Source organism: Rhineura floridana, chromosome 1 (assembly GCF_030035675.1).
Source record: "Rhineura floridana isolate rRhiFlo1 chromosome 1, rRhiFlo1.hap2, whole genome shotgun sequence".
NCBI lineage: Eukaryota > Metazoa > Chordata > Lepidosauria > Squamata > Rhineuridae > Rhineura > Rhineura floridana.
The window spans coordinates 45,961,073-45,987,733 of record NC_084480.1 but is presented as its reverse complement, the minus strand read 5'-3'; the positions used below and the strand labels follow the sequence as shown (position 1 = coordinate 45,987,733).

At 44.8% G+C, this 26,661-nt stretch overlaps 1 protein-coding gene across 4 annotated transcripts in view; it reads right to left on the bottom strand.

Moving 5' to 3' along the window:
• The window catches only part of AP3B1 (adaptor related protein complex 3 subunit beta 1), a 295,297-nt gene that overhangs the window by 158,586 nt on the left and 110,050 nt on the right, over positions 1-26,661 (bottom strand). For all 4 annotated transcript variants that reach the window (XM_061620123.1, XM_061620131.1, XM_061620141.1 and 1 more), the window contains exon 15: positions 4,743-4,919. In XM_061620123.1, the coding sequence (XP_061476107.1) occupies positions 4,743-4,919 (177 nt within the window). The remainder of the gene's footprint in view (positions 1-4,742; positions 4,920-26,661) is intronic.

The window sequence follows — 26,661 nt, the reverse complement described above, 5'->3', positions numbered from 1 at the left end:
AAATCTGAGGAGCTGGCTCATCATCATTTAACGATCACCCTCAATGTTTTGCAGGCCCACGGCTGGCTTGTCAACTTCGACAAAAGCCATCTCCAACCAACCCAACGCCTACTACATCTAGGGGCAATGTTGGACACCCTGCAGGCAATGGTCTTCTTGGCTCCAGATTGCATCACTGCCATCACAACCATTGCAAGGTCCCTGATACAACAAACATCCGCAGATGTCATGCTTCTCGCCAGAGCGCTCGGGATGTTCATCTCTACAATCCACATTGTGCCATGGGCTCGAGCTCACACTCGGCACCTTCAATGGACTCTGTTGCCATTTCAACAGGACATTGCCAGCTCCAACCATCGCAAAGTTCGTTTGAGCCCCGCACTGCGCCTCTCCTTCCGCTGGTGGACCAAGGTTCAACACCTCTCCAGGGGCACGTCGTTCAGAGAACCCGCAGAACCGTTGTAACCACAGATGCCAGACTCATCGGTTGGGGAGCCCACTGCAACTCCCAGTACGTTCAAGGGGTTTGGTCCACCGCAGAGCAAACTCAAAGCATCAACTGGCTGGAGCTAAAGGCTGTCCACTTAGCTCTATGTCATTTTCAGTCTCTGTTCCCCTTGGACCATGTGCTCATTCGAACAGACAACACGTGTGTCAAATCACATTTGAACAGACAGGGGGGCACCAGGTCTCGTCCTCTGCAGGACTTAGCCTCCCTCATCTTTGTCTGGGCAGAACAACATCTACAGTCCCTGAAAGCAGAATATCTCAGAGGGATTTGGAATGTGACAGCAGACTGGCTCAGCAGACAACAGGTCTTTCCGGGAGAATGGAAACTTCATCCAGTCATTTTCCATCGTCTCCAGTGTCGCTTCGGCGCCTTCTCAGTCGACCTGTTTGCTTCCAGTCGCAATTGCCAGCTTCCCAGGTACTTTGCCCGATACCTGGACTCAACAGCGGAAGCAGTGGATGCTCTGACGACACCTTGGCCAGACGGTCTCTTGTATGCCTTTCCCCCCATACCATTGCTAGCCAAAACCTTGAGGAAGGCGCGAACCGAGAGGGCACAGCTGGTTCTGATAGCACCATTTTGGCCACGCCGACCATGGTTCTCAGATCTTCTGGCAATGTCAATGGTGGATCCTTGGACACTTCCAGTCAGGCCAGACCTCCTATCCCAGGGTCCAGTACTGCACCAGGACCCTAATTGGCTCAATCTAACAGCATGGCGTTTGAACGGGGACATTTGAGGTCAGCTGGACTGTCTGACGCTGTGATTGATATTATTTTGGCCTCGAGAAGACCATCTACCACTCGTATTTATCAACATACCTGGGTGGCTTTCTCCAAGTGGTGTCAGTCACACCACCATGATCCATCCCAGGCCACTGTGCATCAGGTGCTGCAATTTCTCCATAGCGGCTTTATGATGGGACTTCGACCCAACACTCTACGTCGACATGCGTCCACTCTGTCGTCCATTCTCTCAGTGTCCTCTCCTGGAGATCATATTTCCTCACATCCGTTCATCAAACGTTTTTTGAGGGGAGTCGCCCTACGCTCTCCGGCTGTTGTCCATCGGTTCCCCTCATGGAGTTTGCCGAAAGTTCTGCAGGCTTTGCAACGCCCTCCGTTTGAACCCATCAGGACTGTGCCCCTACGTATACTGTCCTTCAAGGTCTTGTTTCTGATCGCAATCACATCTGCCAGACGCGTTTCGGAGTTGGGCGCATTGTCTTCTGCTCGACACCTCTGCGTCTTCCATAAGGACTCTGTTGTGCTGAAGACTGATCCTTCCTTCCGTCCCAAGGTCGATTCAGGTTTTCATTGCAACCAGGACATTGTTTTGCCTTCCTTTTGCCCGAATCCTATCCATCCTCTCGAGAAGGCTTGGCATTCGTTAGATGTCCGGAGGGCTCTCAAGACCTACCTGTCTAGGACCCAAGAGATTCGAAGAACAGAGTCTCTGTTTGTATCCTTTCATCCAAGGTCTATGGGGCATAAAGTATCCAATTCTACCTTATCCCGTTGGTTAAGGGCATGCATTACTTTAGTATGAGTCCCTGAAGCTGTCAGTTCCAGCTAGTATAACGGCTCATTCTACCAGGTCAGCTGCCACTTCGGCTGCTTTTGCCACTAATGCTCCTGTTGCCGATATTTGCAGGGCTGCAGTCTGGTCTACCCCACACTCGTTTATAAGGCATTATAAAATTGATCGTTATGCCTCTGCTGACGCATCTTTCGGCAGACGAGTGTTGCAACAGGTTCTTAATGAGGATTAACACGTGGGTGGTCCCTCCCTGTATGGGCTGCTTTGGTACATCCCGCAGTGATGGCCCACCTCCTATGGAAAATGTACCATTGGTCTCACCTGAAAGGTGATTTTCATACGAGTGGGCCATCACGGCCCTCCCAGTTGGAGGATGACTAGATATTTTCTAATGGGTTACATATTTTTTAATCGGTTACATATTATTGTTACGCTATTATATTTAAAGGTAAGACTGAAGTCAAGAGTTTAGTTCTGTTATATTGTTATGTTAGAATCATGTTATTATGCATGTGACTATTGTGTTATTTTCCTGGCGGGCCTGTTGGCCTTGTTCTTGTATTTTTAGATATTTCTTTTCAGACTCGCCACGAATGAACTGGAGAGTGGGAGGGGCCTGACGCCCCTAGTCTTGACTTCAAAAACATTCTTGCCTTCGCACGATAGGTGGAACTATAACCCGCAGTGATGGCCCACTCCTATGAAAATCACCTTTCAGGTGAGACCAATGGTACATTTTAAAACACACATTATACCTCGGGCGGGGAGCAGAAAATTCATATAACACTTTTAATATTTTCACATAACATACCCTCCCTCCACCTACAGCAGCTATAGGAAGCTTGGGCAGCACACTAACAATCAACTCAGCCCCATCAGAAGCCTGGGGAAAAAGTTAAGTTGTTATTATTGTTGTTACTATTAACAATAATTATTATTTATTAGTGTTATTATTTTATTAGTGTTAGTAGTAGTAGTGCTTTATTATTATTATTATTATTATTATTATTATTAATTTGGTCTGTTAGTGGCTTAACTGAAGGTCTCCAAGCAACTTACAACACAGTTAAAAACACAAATAAATGTATTATACTATAAGAACAAAAAACAAGAACAACCCCCATAACAGGAAGGTTTGGCAGCGCACTAACAAATAGTATTATGCTAAGTCTATCAAAAGTGTGGAAAAAAGATAAATCTTTTTCTGGTGTCAAAAATATGTCAACTGATGACAATGTGCTCCAAAGCTTCATATGACCCCATTCAGCGGTTTCATGTAGCTATTACAGAACATGGGGGACAGAACCAACTCCTGTGGGACCCCATATAGGAGAACCCACAGAGCCAAGCAATGCTCTCCAAGTCCTTCAGGAGTTGGCCATCCAAGTAGGAGTGGAAGGACTGCAATGTGTTGCCCCAAATGCCCAAGTCATATACCCATCCCAGAAGGATAGCATGATCAATGGTATTGAAAGCTGCTGAAAGATTAAAGAGCATCAACAAAGTCACACCCCCAATTTCTCCTCCCAAAACAGGTCATCGTACAGGACAACAAAGGCAGTTTCCATACCAAAACTAGGCCTGAATCTTGATTGAAATGGATTTAGAAAGTCTCTCTCCAAGAGTACGTGGATCTGGTTGGCAACCACTGTCTCAAGAACCTTTCCCAGAAAAGGAACATTTGGCACTGGTCTAAAATTGTCTTCCAGGTCCAGAGAATTGTCTTTTTTGTTTAGCAGCTATCTCTTGTTGTAAACTGCAATCTCCTGTTTATATATAACAGTATGCTGAGATTCTGAACTTGCCTAATGCCATTGGGACTTCATAGCTACTATCCATGATAGTTGTATGCTACCTCCAGTGCCAGAGGCAGAATGAATACCAATTGCTGGGGATCGCAAGTGAAGAGAGTGTTGTTGTGCTGAGGTCCTGCTTGCGGGCTTCCCATAGACATCTAGTTGGCCACTGTAAGAATAGGATGCTGGACAAGATGGGTCTTTGGTCTGATCCAGCAGGATTCGTCTCGTATTAATTCTCAAATCTGATTTCAATTGAAGATTGATAGTAGTTGAATGGCAGAGGCATAGAATTTTAAAATGTTTTGGGGTGTTGTTTGATTAGATTGTACTGAAAGAACAGAATCCAAAATTGCACCTGATTTTTGGCAATTCTTCCCCCATCCCACCACTGCCTGCACCACAAGGGAGGAGGGGATGGGAAGGCCTTATAGAATCATAGAATAGTAGAGTTGGAAGGGGCCTATAAGGCCATCAAGTCCAACCCCCATTAATGCCGGCCTTTTGCATTAACACCCTTTTATTCAATCTGGATGAAATTCAGTATCTATGGATTCTGCATTTATGTACAAGTTGCACTACACTGTATTTGTATGGATTAAGTTGTACCTATTCACTTAGCTGTTAACATGTTTGTGCATATTTAGTGTACATGTTTCCAGGACTGCAATTCTTTAATTTGTTTGGGTCTTTTGTCAAGTCCTGGGATTAACCTCTTCCTCTTTGATAGTTTTATTATATGACCAATGTTGGGAATTCTGATGAATTTCTGAACCAAGGCAAGGGAAGAGAAGGTTATTAAAAGGGTATGAATAACGCCAAAGCTCATTGCCTGTTCAATTAATATTAGTCAACAGATCTAAAGAAATTGTTGGTTTAGTTTTCTTCAACCTTACCTGTTTTGAGTTGGTTAAATATAATTTAGCTCCAAGATTTAAAATTTGCAGCTTTACAAGGTCATCTTCATCAGTGAAGCTCTTGGCTAATTTTCTTAGAACATCAGGGGCTATTTTTGGAACTTGTTCACAGTATTCTCCAGTAAGCCAAAGAATGCTGGCCCTTCCCACAGGAACCTTAAAATAAAATTTAAAAAATGAGTAAACACATAATAATTTATGCACCTATGAAATGTTTCTCCAATGGTATGCAAGTTAGATAAGGTACTTGGAAAGAAAACCTCCGCATATTCAAACCAACAGGAATCTAACAAATGAGTAAGAGCTAGCTGCTGAGATCCACAAACTGGGACCCATATGCAAAACAATGGGGCCAGCATGGGGGCAGAGCCAGGTGCAACATGGTGACTCAAGGCACAAAGCCAATTACCTACTGCACTGGGATGACCTGCATATACAAGTACAAATCTACAAAAGAATTACTATAGATCAAGGTTTTTAACAGTTTAATTTGGGGCTTGGGGGCAGAAGCCTTTTTGTTGTTACACCTGGGAATTGGAAGCCCTTGCCGGCCTATCAATAGATGATTCTATCAGGAGGCCCCCCAACTACCTTCTGCCCATTCCTGCCCTAGCCAATCAGTGATGGTCTAATTAGCTAGGGATTAAGTTATTCTGAACAGTTGGATGAGACAATAAATGGGTGAGAGTTTGGTAGACAGGGAAACAAGAGAGACTGCTCATTTAGTTGGGGAAGAGTCTTTTCTACCTTTATTAGAAGGAGATATGCCCCAGTGTCATGTTTCATTATGCCTATAATATTCATGTTAAAAGGAACTATTATTAAATGATGAGCCAGAAGCTTCTGGCTTGACATGACAGTTTCGTAGATATCTCATTTGGTTCGTGGCAGTGGGTGTTTCAGGCAATGCTTCACACGAGCCTGATAATGGAGAAGTGTTAATTTTAAGTCAGTGGTAAATCAAGCTTAACTCTGTTCTAGAGGGCAACCAGATGCCATTAGGTCTATCCCATCACCTAATGGCAGTAATATCAGAAAACCTAAACTGATTTTATTCCAACTTGTTATAAGGACAGTGACGTTAATAACTGGTGCCTGAACGTGAGTTTTCCTCCTCCTTTCCCACCCCCATTTGTGTGTCATATCTGTAACCATAAAGACAAGGATTGCCTAACTACTGATATTTATAAGCTGTTATGGGAGCCTTTTCGCCAAAAGAACAGGGTAAAATGCATAAATAACTGTGCCCAAAGAGATTATTAACTTTCAGGACTACGTCAATTATGAATGGCACACACATTTAGATTTAGTTTGCCAATCACTTGTAAAGCCACGTAACATGGAGTATGTGCACCTGCATATACTTTGAGAAAAAATAATTTACAAACACTATTCATAATTGATACAACGTGAGTACTATGTACTCTGGTATCCAAACATATCGTCACTGGCCACCCATAAATATAACACTTCTCATGGGGTTCTCAGTAGGTGCTATGAAAACTCTTCTTACTAACATGATTCCAAATATTGGGAATTTTTAACATGCTTCTTTTATAATGCTATAACCTTTTCCTCTTTTATTTACTCTAACATCTACTTCCTTTAGCAAGCCTCTCCTAAATCAGTATCTCATTCATGATACCCCTTTATCAATCCTGCCCCTGTTCTGAACCCTGCTGCAGATACAAACAAAATAAGTTAAAAGAGTAGAACCAACAGTAATAAATAGCAATCTCTCATTTATCATTCTCATGATACTTCTCAGAATGCTGTCATAAGGCTCACCCATGGAGGTTATAGCAACAAAGGACAGCAATACTACAGTTCTACCAACTGAACATTGTTCCAGAAAGTGCAGAGTTGAGAACTTCTGGCCATCCAGATGTTTTGGACTCCATCTCCCATCAGTCCAATTAACATAGCCAATGGTTGGATTACAACTCCCTTCATTCCTAACAATACTAGGAAGGTCACAGGGTCCCCTCCAATTAGGAGAACAAGATGGTGATTAAACTGCTATCACTGGGCCAGCAACTAGGATAGTCTGTGCTGTGAGACAAAGTTGTCACACCATGGATGTGGTATTTCAGAGAGAGTGAATATTCTTCTGTTTTCTTTGATACTACATTGCCACACTCTTGGGATGCTCACTTTTATTATCCACTACACCCTCTAAATCCTTCTCAGGTTTTAAATCCCCAATTGTGTACATTTCTTTTTCTTTCTTGTACATTTGTTTTTTCTTTCCACTTTGTATTAACCTTTGTTGAATTTCACGTTTTTGCAAACTCAGCTTTGGAGGGCAATTTTGGTACTCAATATATCATGCTTTCAAACCATTTAATGATCATTCCTGAATTTGTTAAATGGATTGAAATGTTAGACAGCAGAGATTATAGTACTTTTCGGTGTAATCAGAATCCACCTAGGTTGAACAGTCAGGCTCATCAAAAGACATAGTCCACATAGTCGTTCCTTCTTCTTGTGTTATTGGTGAGCAAATTATCCAAAATAAAATATTTATGTATCTGTATGCATGGTTTGAATCACCACAAATACAAATTCTATGGACATCTTGTATTTAAGCACTAAACTGGTAACTGCAGCCTACAAGGAATCAAATGATGGTGAGTGAGCAGGCTGGCTGAGGAGGGATGGGTCCCTTATCTGCATCCAGCATAGAGAAGCAGCACGTTACTGCATGAAAGCATTCTCTATCACTCCTGTGCCACCCATAGCTGGCCAGAATTTTTTTGAGGGGGAAGCAGGCTAGTACTTTTTGTAGCCTTGTTCACAAAACAGACCTATGGATTTTTGTGGGATGGATAGATGTGAATTCACCTTCAAAATTAAGTTCCCAGTAAAATGTCTTCCAAGCATACAAGCATCCATTTTATGGCTCTTCCTTCTACCTCACTTTTCTTAAAATCTCAAAAGGAAGATGTCTGCATTTTCTATGGATTAATTTTAATATGACATCTACTATATTCTTCATCTACTAAACTATTTGTTTGATTACAAATGAACTGTGTTTAATCTATCAGAAAAACCATTGGATGAAAGCAAGAGAAAGTTAATACACAGAACTTCAGAACATACTGACGATGCAAAATAGTTGACCTAATTATGATACAGAAAGAGACAATACTAGAAGTTGTTCACACACAATCTCTTTTATTGACATCCTAATCCATTGAATCACATGCAAAATTGTAACCTGCATTTTCAAACACATAGAAGTTTAAAATGCAGAATCCCCTTACTCAGGAGCTGTAGATGCAGTAGGATATAACTGGATTGGTCCCTTGACTTTAAATTGTCTATATATCAAGAAATAACTAACTAAAAAAAGGCACCCTTTCCAGTCTTCCACATCTCATCTCTCCCCTGCCCCAAGGGCAGCACTATTTGGAGATACTGAAGTACATGTAGTATTTGAATCTTTGTTGTTCTGGAACAGCAATGTATTCTTATGCACGATGCAATACTGTGACATAAGGGACCAGTAACTCATCCACTATTTTGGTTCACTGGATCCTAACAGACAAAATAAAAACTGTCAAATTGCCAGGTCTGGATGGTAATCACCCAAGAGTTCTCAAAGAACTCAAATATGATACTGCTGATCCTCCAATAAAAATATGTAACTTGTCCCTCAAATCCACCTCCATACCCAAGGACTGGAAAGTGGTCAATGTAACACCAAGTTTTAAAAGGGGATCAGAGGAGTCACGGAAATAACAGGCCAATTAGCTTAACGTCTATCCCAAGAAAACTGGTGGAAAGTATTGTTAAAGACAAAATGGCCTAGCATATAGAAGAACAAGCCTTGCTGGAGCAGAATCAGCATGACTTCTGCAATGGGAAGTCCTGTCCCATTCACCTATTGGAATTCTCTGAGAGTGTCAACAAGCAAAGAGATAGAGATGATCCAGATGACGTAGTATACTTGGACTTTCAGAAAGCTTTCAACAAGGTACCTCACCACAGGCTCCTAAGTAAGCTTTGTTGTTCTTATGTGCCTTCAAGTCGATTACGACTTATGGCGACACTATGAACCAGTGACCTCCAAGAGTATTTGTCTTGGAGGTCGCTGATTCATAGGGTCGCCATAAGTTGTAGTCGACTTGGAGGCACATAACAACAACAACACCCTGTTCAGAACTTGTAAGTTCAAGTCTGTGGCTTCCTTTATGGAATCAGTCCATCTCTTGTTTGGCCTTCCTCTTTTTCTATTCCCTTCTGTTTTTCATTATTGTCTTTTCTAGTGAATCATGTCTTCTCATGATGTGTCCAAAGTATGATAACCTCAGTTTCATCATTTTAGCTTCTAGTGATAGTTCTGGTTTAATTTGTTCTAACACCCAATTATTTGTCTTTTTCGCAGACCATGCTCAAAGTTCTCCTCCAACACCACATTTCAAATGAGCTGATTTTTCTCTTTTTTCACTGTCCAGCTTTCACATCCATACATACAGATCGGAAATACCATGATCTGAATGATCTTGACTTTAGTGTTCAGCGATACATCTTTGCATTTGAGAACCTTTTCTAGTTCTCTCATAGGTGCCCTCCTCAGTCCTAGCCTTCTTATTTCTTGACTATTGTCTCCATTTTGGTTAATGACTGTGCCCAGGTATTGATAATCCTTGACAAGTTCAATGTCCTCATTGTCAACTTTAAAGTTACATAAATCTTCTGTTGTCATTACTTTAGTCTTCTTCACATTCAGCTGCTTTTCTGCTTTCCTCTTTAACTGTCATCAGCATTCGTTTCAAATCATTACTGGTTTCTGCTAGTAGTATGGTATCGTCTGCATATCTTAAATTGATATTTCTCTCTCCAATTTTCACACCTCCTTCATCTTGGTCCAATCCTGCTTTCTGTATGATATGTTCTGCATATAGATTAAATAAATAGGGTGATAAAATACATCCCTGTCTCATACCCTTTCCAATTGGGAACCAATCTGTTTCTCCATATTCTGTCCTTACAGTAGCCTCTTGTCCAGAGTATAGGTTGAGCATCAGGACAATCAGATGCTGTGGTACCCCATTTCTTTTTAAAAGCATTCCATAGTTTTTCATGATCTACACAATCAGAGGCTTTGCTGTAATCTATAAAGCACAGGGTGATTTCCTTCATATGTTTCCGATATGATCTCTGGTGCCTCTTCCCTTTCTAAATCCAGCTTAGACTTCTTGCTCCATATATGGTAAGAGCCTTTGCTGTAGAATCTTGAGCATTACTTTACTTGCATGGGATATTAAGGCAATAGTTCAATAATTATTGCATTCCCTGGGATCTCCTTTCTTTGGAATTGGGTTTATATTGAACGCTTCCAGTCTGTGGGCCATTGTTTAGTTTTCTATATTTGTTGACAAATTTTTGTCAAAATTTGGACAGATTCAGTCTCAGTAGCTTGTAGCAACTCTATTGGTATGCCATCTGTTCCTGGTGATTTGTTTCTTCCAAGTATTTTAAGAGCAGCTTTCACCTCACATTCTAAAATGTCTGGTTCTTCATCATACGATGAATGAATCTGTCATCTTTGCATCTTTTTTATAGAGTTCTTCAGTGTATTGCTTCCATCTTCCTTTTATTTCATCTTGGTTAGTCAGTGTGTTCAGCATCAGTGTGTTGATTATTCAGCATCCCTACTATTGGTTTAAATTTCCCTTTAATTTCTTTAAACTTTGGAATAGGACTCTTGTTCTACCCTTTTTGTTGTCCTCTTCTATTTCTATACAATAACTATTATAATAGTTCTTGTTCTTACGTACTAGTCACTGTATTGTTGCATTTAGGGTTCTAACCATGTTTCTTTCTCCTTTTGCTTTCTTTCTCTCTTTAACCATTTTAAGAGTTTCATCAGTCATCCATTGAGGTCTTTCTCTCTTTTTAACGGGAGGTATTGTCTTTTTGCACTCTTCCCTGATCACGTCTCTGACTTCACTCCATAGTTCTTTTGGTTCTCTGTCAACTAAGTTTAAAGCCTCTAATCTGTTCCTTATTTGATCTCTATATTCTTCTGGGATGTTATTTAAATTGTATTTTGGCATTCTTCTTTAGCTTTATTTTGTTTTCGTTATTACCAGTTCATGATCAGTACCGCAGTGTGCTCCTGGTCGTTTTCACAGAACTATGGGATTTCTCCATCTTCTGCTACCAATTATATAATCAATTTGATTCCTATATTGACCATTTGGTGATGTCCATGTGTATAGCTGTCTTTTCGGTTGCTCAAAATATGTGTTTGCAAGAAACAAATTATTGGCTTCACAGAACTCAGTAAAGTTCTCTCCTGCTTCATTCTATCTCCTAAGCCCCATTTCCCCACAATTCCTGGATCTTCTCTGTTCCCTACTTTTGTATTCCAGTCCCCCCTGATTATCAGCACATCTTGTTTTGTTTTGTGATCAATTTCCTCTTGTACTTCTGCATAAAATCTTTCCAATTTCTCTTCTTCTGTGTTTGCTGTTGGAGCATAGACTTGGATGATGGTTGTGTTAATAGGTTTCCCGTTTAATCTCATTGATATAACTCACTCAGACCTTGTGTTATAACTCCTAATTGCTTTTGCTACCTCACTTCTCACTATTAAAGCAACCCCGTTGCATGGAATAAGAGGAGAGGTTCTAGTGGACCAGGAACTGGTTAAGTAACAGGAAGCCTACAGTAGGAATAAATGGACAGTTCTCCCCATGGAGGGATGCAGAGAATGGAGTCCCCCAAGGATTGGGTATTGGGACCTGTGCTTTTCATAAATGATCTAGAGTTAAGGGTGAGCAGTGAGGTGACCACATTTGTTGATGATACTAAATTATTCAAGGTTATCAAAAGAAAAAGAAATTGCAAAGAGCTCCAGAAGACCCTCTCCAAACTGAGTGAATCCGCAGTAAAATCACTAATGCAATTCAATGTAAACGAGTGTAAATTTGCACATATAGGGGCAAAAAAATATATCTTAATTTCAAATATACATTTATGGGATTGGAACTGTCAGTGACTGACCAGGAATGTAGATCTTGGGGATAGCTAAATGAAGATGTCGAACCAGTGTGTGGCACCTGTGAAAAATGCAAATTCCATTCTAGGGATCGTTAGGAAAGCAACTGAAAATAAAAGTGCCGATAACATATCATTATACAAATATATGGTGCAACCGCATTTGGAATACTTTTAACAGTTCTGGTTGCCTTGGCTCAAAAAGGATATTGTAGAGCTGGAAAATGGAAATGGACTGCCTTCAAGTCAATCCTGACTTATGGCGACCCTATGAATATGGTTTTCATGGTAAGCGGTATTCAGAGGGGGTTTACCATTGCCATCCTCTGAGGCTGAGAGGCAGTGACTGGCCCAAGGTCATCCAGTGAGCTTCATGGCTGTGTGGGGATTCGAACCCTGGTCTCCCAGGTTGCAGTCCAACACCTTAACCACTGGCTCTCTGTAGAGCTGGAGAAGGTCCAGAAAAGGGCAACAATGATCAAGGGGATGGAGCAACTCTCCTATAAGGAAAGGCTGCAGCATTTGGGGCTTTTTAGTTTAGAGAAAAGACAAGCAAGAGATGGCATAATAGAAGTGTATAAAATGATGCATGGCACAGAGAAAGTGGATAGAGAAAAGTTTTTCTCCCTCTTGCATAATGCTAGAGTTCGTGGATATTCAATGAAGCTGAATGCTGGAAGATTCAAAACAGGTAAAAGAAAGTACTTCTTCACACAGGGCACAGTTAAACTATGGAATTCATTCCCACAACAGGTAGTGATGTAAGCCACCAACCTGGATGGCTTTAACAGTGGATTAGATAAATTCATGGATGATAAAGTCTATCGGTGACTACCTGCTATGATGGCTATGCTCTACCTCTATGGTCAGAGGCAGTATGCTTCCAAATTCTGCAGGAGAGAAACTGCAAGAGGAAAGAGTGTTCTTGTGCTTAGGTCCTGCTTGTGGGCTTCCCATGGGCACTGGCTGGCCACTCTGAGAACAGGATGCTGGACTAGATGATCCACTGGCCTGAATCAGCAGGCTGTTCTTATGCTCTTAACTTACATTAATACCTGAACTATCCCATGGGGCAAAAACCTCAGAAAATAGTATTTTTAAGAAGGAACAAAAACACTTTATTTTCATGCAATTTGTGGATTTTGTGTGATTTTGTTTACTTCTAGTGGAAAGGTTTTCATATTTGGGAGGCAGAAACAAGATCACCTTTATGAATTATCTTGCCACATTAATATGATGAACAGATGTGTGTACTCAACTGAGCTTAACTGCCACACAGAAGGCACTCTCTATTGTGTATAGGATCCAGGTCATCTAGGCAGCTATAATGAAACCCAGGATTGTAAATTATGTCCAAGGACTACAGGAAAATAGCCCTGGAATGCTAATAATTTATTCTCAAAGGTCCATTTCTACCAGGGTGCAAACCAGTGCATTCTACACCAACCACAACCTATGAACCTATAGGAAGAAAAATGGACCATTGGTCTCACCTGAAGGGTGATTTTCATAGGAGGACTGCCATCAAGCGGGTTATAGCTCCACCTATCGTCCGGAGGCAAGAATGTTTTTGAAGTCAAGACTAGGGGCATCAGGCCCCTCCCACTCTCCAGTTCATTCGCAGCGAGTCCAAGGAGAGATATCTAAAAATGTAGGAGAAAAGGCCCACGGGCCTACCAGCAAAGACATAACACATAGCAATAATCATAACAATATGACTCTAACGTAGCGAGATAACATTAATACCAGTCTTGACTTCACTAGTAAATCTAAATATAATAGCGTAACAGGAATATATGAAAAAACCCAAAACATATCTAGGCATCCTCCAACTGGGAGGGTCATGATGGCAGTCTGTGAGGCGTCCTTCCCTGGCTCTCCCTGTCAGGTTCCTACCTGCTCGTGGTTACTGCCTGTCTCTAGGCACCACCAGGGACTCCACCAGTCCGGACCGCTCTCTCTTATGATTTCTCTCCCCGCTCTAGCACAGATCTCAACAGATCCCCCTGCTAGGCAACCACCAGTAATGTCCCAATACTAGTATTCCCAGAGACTCTGAATACTGGTATTGTTATTCTCTTCACCGCTGCCACCATTTGTTACAGTTCCCCTTCAGCCTTGGTCATTACCTTACCCTCCCTTCTGGTCTGTGAAACCCCAGCCAAGGATCAGGCCTTTGGTAAACCAAATTAAGTATTTATTACAGATAACAAAGCTAACAAGATTTCTTCTTAAGGCACATAAGCATATGGTTTTACTCAATACTAATCCGAACTCCACCTCCCTCCTGGTAAACAACTCTCTAAACCCCACCAAGCAATCCACTCTTTCTCTTCTCCCTCCAGATTCCACAATTCACCACCTCACATTCACCCAGATTTACCTGTCATCCTTTCATTTATACTGTCAGCCATTTTAAACATTCAGCCAATCATCAAGCATTCTATTGCCCATTCACTCCCCCTCCTCTTTCACTACTTACCATGTATACTCTAAACAACCAGCACTTACCATATATACACTAATATATAGGAACATCACATTTCCCCCCCCTTAAACAACTGCAGAGTATTATTCCTGTTCCAGGATTTATACGTCACGTTAACAAATAAAAGTCTCTATGGGGAAAATGTCTTTCTTTGTTCCTCTGTCTGGTCACGTCACTGCAGTCCCAGTCACTTGCCTGGAAAGTCCATCGGCCAGTACATTGTCCTTGCCTTTGATGAACTGGAAGTCCACTTGATAGTCCTGTAGGGCCCAGGACCACCTCTGCAGCATAGTGTTATGGTTTTTCATAGTCTGCAACCATAACAAGGCCCGATGATCCGTAGTCACTGTGAATCTTCGTCCCCACACGTATGGGCGCAACTTGTTCAGTCCCCACACGACCGCTAGGCACTCCTTCTGGACCGACGAATAGTTTTTCTCCCTCGGCGTCAGCTTGCGACTCAGATACGCCACTGGATGTCTGGTGCCTTCTCTCTCCTGCAGCGACTCCCAGCGCAAGGTCTGACGCATCTGTAGCCACGATGAATGGTTTCTCATAGTCTGGTGCTATTAATATGGGTCCTTGGCACAAGGCTTGCTTCAGCAGATCAAAAGCCTTCTGACATTCATCCGTCCATACCACATGCTCAGAACACTTCTTCTTGGTCAATTCATGCAAGGGGGTTGCTATTTCCCCAAAATTTCTCACAAACTTCCTATAAAAACCAGCCACACCCAGAAATGCCCTTACTTGTTTTTTGGTTAAGGGGATCGGCCACGCTTGTATTGCCTCCACCTTGCTCCATAAGGGGGTGATTTTCCCACTCCCCACCTTATGTCCTAAATAGATTACTTCCTTTAGTCCAAACTGGCATTTCTTAGCTTTTATTGTGAGGCCTGCTTTTCTTAAGGCCTCCAATACTGTTGTCAGGTGTTGGACATGCTCAGGCACCGACTTGCTAAAAATGGCCACGTCATCGATATAGGCCACTGCAAAATCTGACATGCCTCGCAACACAGTATTGATTAGCCTCTGAAATGAACTTGGTGAGTTCCTTAGTCCCATGGGTAAGGTCACAAACTCATATAACCCATCTGGTGTACTGAAGGCAGTTTTGGCTCTGGATTGCTCGTCTAGTTCCATTTGCCAAAATCCTTTACAGAGATCTAGTGTAGAGATAATGGTTGCTGCCCCCAATAACTCTAACATTGCGTCTACCCTAGGCATAGGATACGCATCTGGGACAGTAATTTTATCGATCAGCCGATAATCAATGCAAAACCTTGTCGTTCCATCTTTTTTCGGAACCAGGACAATACTTGAGGCCCAGGGACTGATGGATTCCCTGATCACTCCTAATTCCAGCATATCTTCCACCTCCTTTTTGATCCCATTCAAAACTTTCCCATTCACACGGTACGGAACAGACCTGATTGGGGCATGATCTCCAGTATCAATGGAATGTATAACAATACTGGTTCGGCCAGGTTTGTTGCTAAAGAGATTCCTATAGGTTTTCAAAACTCTCAGAATCTCTTCTTTTACTTCCTCCTCTACCTCCTCTGACCATTCCACTTGATCTACCCCTCCTTTGTCTTTGCTTTCCTGTACCAAATCTGGAAGTTCAGACCCACTTCCCTTAGGGAATAAGGTAACTTGCAACACCTGTGCATCCCTGGTATGGTAAGGCTTCAACATATTTACATGAACCACTTTGCTTTTGTTTAAATGGTCTGTGGTGATTACATATGTCACTGTGTCAAGCCTTTCTCTGATGGTATATGGTCCTTCCCAGTTAGCCTGTAATTTGTCATGTTTCCTGGGTATGAACGCCATAACCATATCTCCCACATCATACACACGTTCCCTGGCTGTTCTGTCATACCAGTAACTTTGCTTCTGCTGTGCTTGACTGAGATTATTTTTCACCACCTCCATCATTTGTTTCACTGGTTCACATTCATCCTTTCTCTCAGCAGGCATCCACAGTCTATATAAAATCCCATTCTCACACACAACTTGATTCCTCAGTTTGTCAGTGAAAGGAATCTGTTGGGCCAGAGCCTGTTCCTTTATTTGATTCAAACTGGTATCGTTATGCAGCTCTTCCCTGAATTGATCTGCTTCTTCCCCAGACACCACTTGATACAGTTTGTCTTCTTCAGCAGGCCTGCTAGTGGTTGCTATGGTGACCTGAGGCTGGTTAACAGATTCCACCCTGTTTGTTTCAGCCCCCCTTAATATGGCTTCTTTTTCTCTGCCAATTTGCTGTCTGGTCACTACATAGATCTTTCCTTGGGCGCCCATTACATCCCTTCCCAGTATTACTGGTTCTTGTTGCTGGGCATTAATGCCTACTTTATATCGGCCCTCTCGGCCTCTCCAAGTCATTTCCACCAGGGCCACAGGCAAACTTTCTGGTTGACCCCTCACTCCTTGGATAGTCACAGTTTCCTGAGGTAATATTACCTCAGATTTTATTAAATCTGGCCTCAGTAATGTCTGAGCGGCACCAGTATCAAGCAATGCCCAATAATTTGCCCCTTGTACTCTCACTTCCTCTCTCAGACTTGAATCAAGGTCTGTTACTTCTGTCCAGTTTATCTGGCAGAACTGAACCTCTTTCGCTGTTTCTAAAGCCTTGGGCTCTGTTTTCACTGTTCTTGTCTGAGCAGGATTACTAATGGGGTTGGCAACCTCACATTGAAAACGTAGGTGCCCTGGTCTACCACATTTGTAGCATAATTTCTCCTCCCTTTTAGGGTACACAGATCCACTCTGGGGTGTCCTGTGCCCTTCAGATTTTAATGGAGGACTCACTCGCTGTGGTACCACATCCCTTCTGCCAGCACTATATAGTCTGGGTTTAAACTCTCTTGATGTTTTCCCCACCCAGCCAGTTCTATTGGAGGCGAAGTGATCCGCCATCTCTGCGGCCTCCTGCACAGATGTAGGGGAACGGTCTTTGACCAGGAGCCTTATTTCTGCTGGTAACTGATGGTATAATTGATCCAGTATCATGAGGCTTTTCACCTCTTCCACTGACTGAACTTTGGCACTACTCATCCACTTTCCAAATATATCCATCAACTTTGCTCCCAGTTCCACAAAAGACCTCCCTGTCTGTATCTGGCAATTTCTGAAAAGCTTTCTAAAATAATCAGGCCCCAGTCTGAATCTTTTAAACACTGCTTCTTTGAATTCAGCATAGGTGACGGGCTTGTCTGAGGGGAAATATTGGCATACCTCAGCCAATTCCCCTTTAATCAGGTTTGATAAATACTGCATGTATTTATCTTCAGGTAGCCCCCACAACTGAGCTGCTTTTTCAAAGGTGCTGAGGTAAATTTGAGGATCTTGACCAGGCTCATAGACAGCAAAGTCCTTTGGAGTAATTTTTATTTTTGCTCCATCTCTCTCTTTCCTTGTCTCCTCAGAGTGAAATTTCTCTCTATCAAATTTTAACTTTTCTACTTGTAATTCAGCATCCAATGCTCGTTGCTTCTCCCTCTCCTCAAACCCCAATCTCATTCTCTCAATTTCCAACTCCCTCCGTTTTTCCTTCTCTGCACCTTCCATCCTCAATCTCTCAGCTTCCAACTCCCGCTATTTATCTTTTTCCTCAGCCTCCATCCTCAATCTCTCAGCTTCCAACTCTCTCTGTTTTTCCTTCTCTGCACCTTCCATCCTCAACTTCTCTCTCAAGTACTCTATATAAGCGGGATTGCTTAAATATCCTTCTGGGGTCTCTTCTCTGACAGGTTGTTTTTGCTGGGCAGTTGCAAATCCTATAAGTGCTACCCTCAATTCATCTACCCCTTTACCCTCATGAGGTAAATTGAATGTTATGCACTTCTCCACCAGCTCCTCTCTTTTCATTTTTATGTATTCAGCCATGGTGTTTGAGTTCACTCACTCTTTGCCACACACTCTTTGCCAGTCACTCTCACAAGAAATCTTGTTTTGTTATTTCTGTTTGCCACACAACTATTAGGGATTGTCTAGTATTCGTATCTCACTGCTACAGCCAACACCTGTGACGTAGTCTCCTTTGTCACCACGTGTCTTTGGGACTCTCTTTGGTTCGTATCTGGATTCTCTGTTGTTCGTATCCCACCGCTACTGACACCACATGTGAGGCGTCCTCCCCTGGCTCTCCCTGTCAGGTTCCTACCTGCTCGTGGTTACTGCCTGTCTCTAGGCACCACCAGGGACTCCACCAGTCCGGACCGCTCTCTCTTATGATTTCTCTCCCCGCTCTAGCACAGATCTCAACAGATCCCCCTGCTAGGCAACCACCAGTAACGTCCCAATACTAGTATTCCCAGAGACTCTGAATACTGGTATTGTTATTCTCTTCACCGCTGCCACCATTTGTTACAGTTCCCCTTCAGCCTTGGTCATTACCTTACCCTCCCTTCTGGTCTGTGAAACCCCAGCCAAGGATCAGGCCTTTGGTAAACCAAATTAAGTATTTATTACAGATAACAAAGCTAACAAGATTAACAAGATTTCTTCTTAAGGCACATAAGCATATGGTTTTACTCAATACTAATCCGAACTCCACCTCCCTCCTGGTAAACAACTCTCTAAACCCCACCAAGCAATCCACTCTTTCTCTTCTCCCTCCAGATTCCACAATTCACCACCTCACATTCACCCAGATTTACCTGTCATCCTTTCATTTATACTGTCAGCCATTTTAAACATTCAGCCAATCATCAAGCATTCTATTGCCCATTCACTCCCCCTCCTCTTTCACTACTTACCATGTATACTCTAAACAACCAGCACTTACCATATATACACTAATATATAGGAACATCACACAGTCCTCCTATGAAAATCACCCTTCAGGTGAGACCAATGGTCCATTTTCCATAGGAGGACTGCCATCAAGCGGGATGTACCAAAGCAGCCCATATCAGGGAGGGACCACCCACATCCTAATCATCATTAAGAACCTGTTGCAACACTCGTCTGCCAAAAGAGGCATCGGCAGAGGCATAACGGTCTATTTTGTAATGCCTTATAAATGAGTGTGGGGTAGACCAAACAGCAGCTCTACAAATATCAGCAACAGGAGCTTTGGTAGCAAAAGCAGCCGTAGTGGCTGCTGACCTAGTGGAATGAGCTGTTATGCTAGCTGGAACTGGAAGCTTAAGGGACTCATAAGCTAAGGCAATACATGCACGTAACCAGCGGGATAATGTGGAATTAGCTACTTTATGCCCCATAGAACGTGGATGAAAGGATACAAATAAAGACTCGGATCGTCGTATATCCTGGGTCCTAGACAGGTAGGTCTTGAGAGCCCTCCGAACATCCAACGAATGCCAAGCCTTCTCTAGAGGATGGGTAGGATTCAGACAAAATGAAGGAAGAACTATGTCCTGGTTGCAATGGAAAACTGAATCGACCTTGGGACGGAAGGAAGGGTCAGTCTTCAACACAACAGAGTCCTTGTGGAAGACACAGAGATGGCGGGCAGAAGACAATGCGCCCAGTTTCAAAACTCGTCTCGCAGAGGTGATCGGGATCAGGAACAAGACCTTGAATGATAACAGACGTAAAGGCACAGTCCGAAGTGGTTCGAACGGAGGGCGTTGTAAAGCCTGCAGGACCTTCAACAAACTCCATGAGGGAAAACGGTGGACTACAGCCGGTGAGCGTAGAGCGGTTCCCCTCAGAAAGCGTTTGATGAACGGGTGCGAGGCAATAGGGGCACCAATGGAGGACACTGAGAGAATGGACGACAAAGTGGATGCATGTCGACGTAAGGTGTTGGGTCTAAGTCCCATCATGAGGCCCCTATGAACGTATTGCAGCACCTGTTGTATTGTGGCCTGGGAAGTATCGAGATGTTGGGCCTGACACCACCTGGAGAATGTCACCCAAGTATGTTGATATATACGAGTGGTAGATGGTCTTCTCGAGGCCAAGATAATGTCAATAACAGCGTCAGACAGGCCAGCCAATCTCAAATGTCCCCATTCAAAAGCCACGCTGTTAGGTTGAGCCAATTAGGGTCCTGATGCCATACTGGGCCCTGGGATAGGAGGTCTGGCCTGACTGGGAGTGTCCAAGGGTCCGTCACCAACATTGCAAGGAGATCCGAGAACCACGGTCGACGTGGCCAATATGGCGCTATCAGAACCATCTGTGCCCTCTTGCACTGCGCCTTCCTCAAGGTTCTGGCTAACAGTGGTATTGGAGGAAAGGCGTACAATAGGCCATCCGGCCACGGTAGTGACAGAGCATCCACTGCTTCCGCTGTCGTGTCCAGGTATCGTGCAAAGTACCTGGGTAGCTGGCAATTGCGACTGGAGGCAAACAGGTCGACTGAGAAGGCGCCGAACCGACGCTGGAGAAGATGGAAAATGGTCGGATGAAGTTTCCATCCTCCCGGAAAGACTTGTTGTCTGCTGAGCCAATCTGCTGTCACATTCCAAATTCCTCTGAGATGTTCTGCTTTCAAGGATTGTAGATGTTGTTCTGCCCAGTCGAAGATGAGGTAAGCTAGGTTCTGCAGAGAGCGGGACCTGGTTCCCCCGTCTGTTCAAATGTGATTTCGCACACGTGTTGTCCGTTCAAATGAAAACATGGTCCAAGGGGAACAGAGACTGAAAATGGAGCAGAGCTAAGTGGACAGCCTTTAGCTCCAACCAATTGATGCTCTGAGTCTGCTCTACTGCGGTCCAAACCCCCTGAACGAACTGGAAGTTGCAGTGGGCTCCCCAGCCGAGGAGACTGGCATCTGTGGTGATAACAGTTCTGCAGGGTTCTCTGAACGGAGTGCCCTGGGTGAGATGTTGGACCCTCGTCCACCAGCGGAATGAAAGACGCAATGTGGGGCTCAAGGGAATTGTTTGATGATTTGAGCTCTCAATGTCCTGCTGAAACGGCAACAAAGCCCACTGAAGGTGACGAGTATGGGCTCGAGCCCATGGCACAATATGGATGGTGGATACCAACATTTCGAGAGCCCTGGCTAGAAGCATGACATCTGCAGTTGCGTGGCACATCAGAGATCTTTTGATGTCTGTGATATTAGTTATGCGGTCTGGAGACAGGAACACGGTCGCCTGCCGGGTGTCTAACATCGCCCCTAGATGTTGTAGGCGTTGGGTTGGTTGTAGATGGCTTTTGTCGAAATTGACTAGCCAGCCGTAGGTCTGTAAGACATGGAGCGTGAGCTTTAGATGTCGATGAGCCAGCTCCATCGAACTTGCCCGTATTAAAAGATCGTCCAAGTAGGGGTAGATGTGCACCCCTTGAAGCCGGAGGTAAGCCACTAGTATGAGTAGCACCTTGGTAAATACTCTCGGGGCAGACGAGAGGCCGAACGGCATCGCTCGATATTGAAAATGCTGAGGGCCGAAGGCAAACCGAAGGAATTTCCTGTGGGCTATGCAAATGGGCACATGGAGATACGCTTCCTTTAGGTCGATAGAAGCTAGGTAGTCTCCTTCGTGAAGGCTTTCTGTAATGGAGTGGAGGGATTCCATTTTGAATCTGCGATACTTTACGAAACGGTTGATGAACTTGAGGTCCAACACCGCCCTCCATGACAGATCTCGTTTGGGCACAGCAAATAGGAGGGAGTACACCCCTTCCGACCTCTCTGTTGGAGGGACCGGCTCTATTGCCGCCGTGTCCAAGAGGTGATGTATGGCTGTTTGCATGATCCAGTGCCTGGATGGTGCCCTGGGGCAAGGAGAGGGATGAAATCTGTCTGGAGGGGTTGTCCAAAACTCTAGCGCATAGCCATAACAAAAAAGATCTCTGATCCAGGAGACCTGAGTCAGACGCAGCCAATGGTCTCCAAACAGAAGCAGTTGCCCCCCGACCGGTATCGCATCAGTACTGTCTGTGCTGGCGAGACCTGCCCCAACATGAAGAGGTTGAGGTACCTCTGCGTCCCTGGTACTGAGCTCTGCCTGGGAAACGTCTGTTCCAGACTCCCCTTGAGGAATGGAAATCATTGGATCGGAAGTCGCGGCCTCGTTCCCCGGGCCGCGCTCCTCGAAAGGGCTGGGTCGGGCGGTATGAGGTAAAACGTCTGAAGGGCCTGCGATCAACGTTCCTGACAGTGGCCAAGACAGGCTTCCGAGCATCCTTGGGATCAACAAGTACTGCCTTTAGGGCTTCCTTGCCAAAGAGTAGTGAGCCCGAATAAGGTGCCCTTGACAAGTTGACCCTGGCTGTAGAGTCCGCTTGCCAGTGACAACCTGAGCTGCCACAGCTCTTGCTCCCAACTGATGAGCGTCCAAGGTGGCATCAGCCACAAATGTCGCCGTCTTGCGTAATTTCACCAGTGACCTCCTCAGAGAGACAGAATCAGAATTAGGATCATCTAAGAGGTCATCCAACCACATCATCGCTGCCCTGGAAAAGATGGAAGCTGATGCAGAAGCTCGCATGGAGAAAGCGGTGGCCTCATGGTTTTTGCGTAAGGCAAAGTCCAGTCTCCTCTCAGTGGCGTCCTTCAAATGTGAATCTCCTTCCGTCGGCAAAAGGGATCTAGAAACTAGACTGGAGATTGGCTCGTCGATGCCAGGGACGGCCAGTTTGCTAGTGAATTCCGGAGCCAAAGAGTAAAGCTTGTCCGCAAGGGCGTTAAAACGGCGCGTTTGTAATGGGTGAGACCATTCGTCCTTGGCTAGTTTAGCAATAGGATCCGGCACAGGAAGGTAATGCTCCGCTGGTGTGGGGGATTTCAGGACCCTGGCCCCCTTAATTGCGGGAGTGGCAGTTGCAGGTTGTGTAGCTTGTAGACCAAGGGTGTTTAGTACTCTGCGAGCAAGGGGCTGATAATCGGAGGTATCAAACAGACGATAGAATGTATCTACCTCTTGCTCCGACTGGTCACTCCAGTCGGCACCTTCGGCTTGCATCGCAAATGGTGGGCCTTCCCCACAAGAGGTGTCATCGGCAAACCTGCCCCTGGCAATGTCAAATGGGTTTGGAGAACATGATGGATATGCCTCATTGTGAACATATTGGCCCAGATCATCGGGTTGTCGGCAAACACTCCGCTGAGGCACGGCAGTGACTTGTGCCTGTGCCTGTGCTTGAGAGAAGGAGAGCATGTCCTGTAGTTGCGACATGAACTCCTGAGACAGCTGCATCCCCGGTGTGGCAGATGGTTGTGCTTGCAAAGGCACCGAAATGGCCGGTTCAGTAGGCTGAGAAGAGGAATGAGCCCTCGGTGGTAATATGGGAGGGGGATAGCTGGCTGCTTGTAGGTCAGGAAACCCTGCAAAGTCCTCCTCGGAGGATGCAGTCGGGGAATTAAACAGATTTGTTAATGGTTCCTGGCCAGTCTCCTCAGAAACCGGTACAGAAATGTAGCGTGCCCGCTTTGCTGTGCTGTGGCTGGATATATGCTTAGTCTTGGCAACCACTTTGATGTGCTTGTGCTTGTGCTTGGTTGCCTTTGATTGTTTAAGCTTGGTTGCCTAAGCTGTCGCTGGCTGTTCCGCCATCATATATTCTCGAGGTGTTCAGTACACGGCACGGATGGGGCAGAATGTACAGACCCAATAGGCTCAGTACACGGCCACGGATGGGGCAGAATGCACCGGCTCAGATGGGGAAGTACATGGCCACGGATGGGGCAGAATGTACAGATTCAGCAGCGTTGGTACACAGCCACGAATGGGGCAGAATGTACAGAATTAACAGTCTTGGTGCACGGCCACGGATGGGGCAGAATGCACACTTCAAACAGGTTTTGTACAGTAGCAACAGCCTTAGTACACGGCCACAAATGGGGCAGAATGTACAGTTCAAACAGCCTGGTACACAGCCACGGATGGGGCAGAATGTACAGTGAAAACAGCCTTGATGAGACAGCCACAGATGAGAATGTACAGGTTCAAATAGCTGTAGTAGATCAAATAGTTGCAAGAGGCAGCAGCAGTAGCAGATTTGGTAGAGGAACCGGTGTGAGACTATAGGATCCTATATGCAGCACAGGTCGCACTCTGGGAGCTGGCTTGAAGCCTTTGGCTCTGCTATCCACAGCCCTTGCAAGCTAAAACCCTTTTTTAGTACTGAATAGGCTAAACAAAAAAGGCAGGAAAAGAGGGACAGAAAAAATGGCGCCCGTGAAAAGAGCGGGAAGGAATTCAATGCAAAATGGCGGAGATACAGGGAAGGAGCAATGGCGGGCACTGAGGAGCACCAGCGAGCTGAAATGGGGCTGACCAGACAAATAAAAACGAGGGAACGGCCTCACACACGTTCTACAGCCGCGGGGCTGAGAGACGCAATAGCGGCTTTAAAAGCCAGGAAGGCGAGACTCTGTCAAGAGGCAGGTGCGGCCAGCGAAATCCACGTAGCCATTGGGGCAGTATAGGCGAACTGGGGATAAGCCGCAGACTCCTAGAGACCGTCGCGGCGAGGTTTTTTAAAACCGCGAAACGAGTCGGGGAAGGAGGAGCAGCGCAACTAATACGAGCCGCTAAAAAAGGGAAGGAAGGAGAGCCACAGCCGCAGGCTCTTCCGTCTCGAAGTAAAATGCCGCGGCCGTAACGGGAAGGCGGCAACCCAGCGAACCAAGGACTGAAAGCAACAAGAGCCGCAGCCGCAGGCTCCTGTGGTAGGCAGTAAGCCGAAGGTAGGAAAAAAGCGGCGGAGCAGAGCAGGAAGCTGCAGCCGAAAGCTCCTGGTTTAAGGCTGCGTCCGCCGCCTGAGGCAAAGAGAGAACCGCAGCCGCGGTCTCCCTAAGAGCCGTTAGGCTAGATACTGGGGAAAAACATGGGCAAGGGAGACCCCCCAAAGAAATTCCCCAGGAACAATAACACAAACGGTTTTGAAACAAGACAGTTTGAGACAACACAGAGGGAAGGAAACGCACAGGACTACACACACAAAAACCTCCCACCCTGTAACAAAGATACACAAAACTTATCTAGAAGCTACGCTATCAGTAATTCAAACTTGTACGGACGGAGGCAAGAGTGAACTGGAGAGTGGGAGGGGCCTGACGCCCCTAGTCTTGACTTCAAAAACATTCTTGCCTCCGGACGATAGGTGGAGCTATAACCCGCTTGATAGCAGACCTCCTATGGAAAATTCCTATATTCTAACTTAAGAACATGAGGCTCTAAAATAGCGAGGAGGTCTATTACCAGTGAGATTGCTGGGATTTGTTTTATGCTGTATGCAACTGTGAAAGGAAGACACCATTTAAAGTCCATGAACTACTCAAGGAGCACCAAAGCAAATTTCCCCCCTCCCCACAAGAATCATACACATTTTCTGGCACTGTACCAGGCCCTGCTATACTATCCAGTACAGTACATGTCATATAAAGTTTGCTGAACTGCAACACAACAGGAACCAGAGATATTGTCTAAATCAGTGGTTCCCAACCATTATGAGTACAGGACCCCCTTTATAAGCCCCCCAAAATTGTGACACCCCCCCACAATAATTGTAATTTTAGCCCGTTAATTGAAAAAATGGTATGTGACAAAATCACATCTCTAAATATCCTTTTCCATAAAAAGCTCCCTGCAGACAGGAAGATTTATTAATGCAAAAGTTCATCAAATTGATATCCCCTTCCCCCCTCTAAAGATGTACAGTCCTGTCTTCCAACACCAGTGGGTTACAGTGTTGGACTAAGATCCAGGTTCAAATCCCTATTCAGCCATGAAGCCCACTGGGTGACCTTGGACCAGACACAGACTCTCAGCCTGACCTATCTCACAGGGTTGAAATAAGGATAAAATGGAAAGGGGGGGGCTATGTGAACCACCATGAGCAACTTGGAGAAAAGGTGGAATATAAATGCAGTAATAATTAAATAAATTCATTTCAGCTGCAGTATGTGGACCCCAGCCTCAGCCAACCTGCTGAGCTTTTAAACAATGATGACAACAATGACAACAACAATAAAGCAGCAGCAATGTGGTAGTGCTGGGGATACTAGATTATGAAGACCAAAGGGTGGATAGGTTAAGGGAGTGGGGTTAGTGCTTTTAAGCCTTGGGATGATCATCAGAACTGATGACTTGGTTAGCATACACTTGGGGAGCAGAAGACAAATCCGCGCACGCACGCACACAAACACACCTGCTCCTCCAAGCATCTGCAGGCGTGCATGCATTTGGGCATGTGGCAGGAGAGAAGCCCTCAACTGCCGCAGCATCTTGGAGAGAGAGATGGGGAGCAGAGTGTAGGTGGAAGAAAGGGGGGATGCTGGCACACACACTTAGCCTCAGAGATGGGGGGCGAGCAAGTCCTGAATTTCCTCACTGCTCCTTGGTTCCACCTGGGCTGAAGGTGAGATCAGGGTGGCCTCGCAGATGAGAATAATTTTTAAAAGATGGCAGTGAATCAGGAGCCAAGAAAGGCAGACAGGCTGGCTGCCAGGAAGGAAGGGGG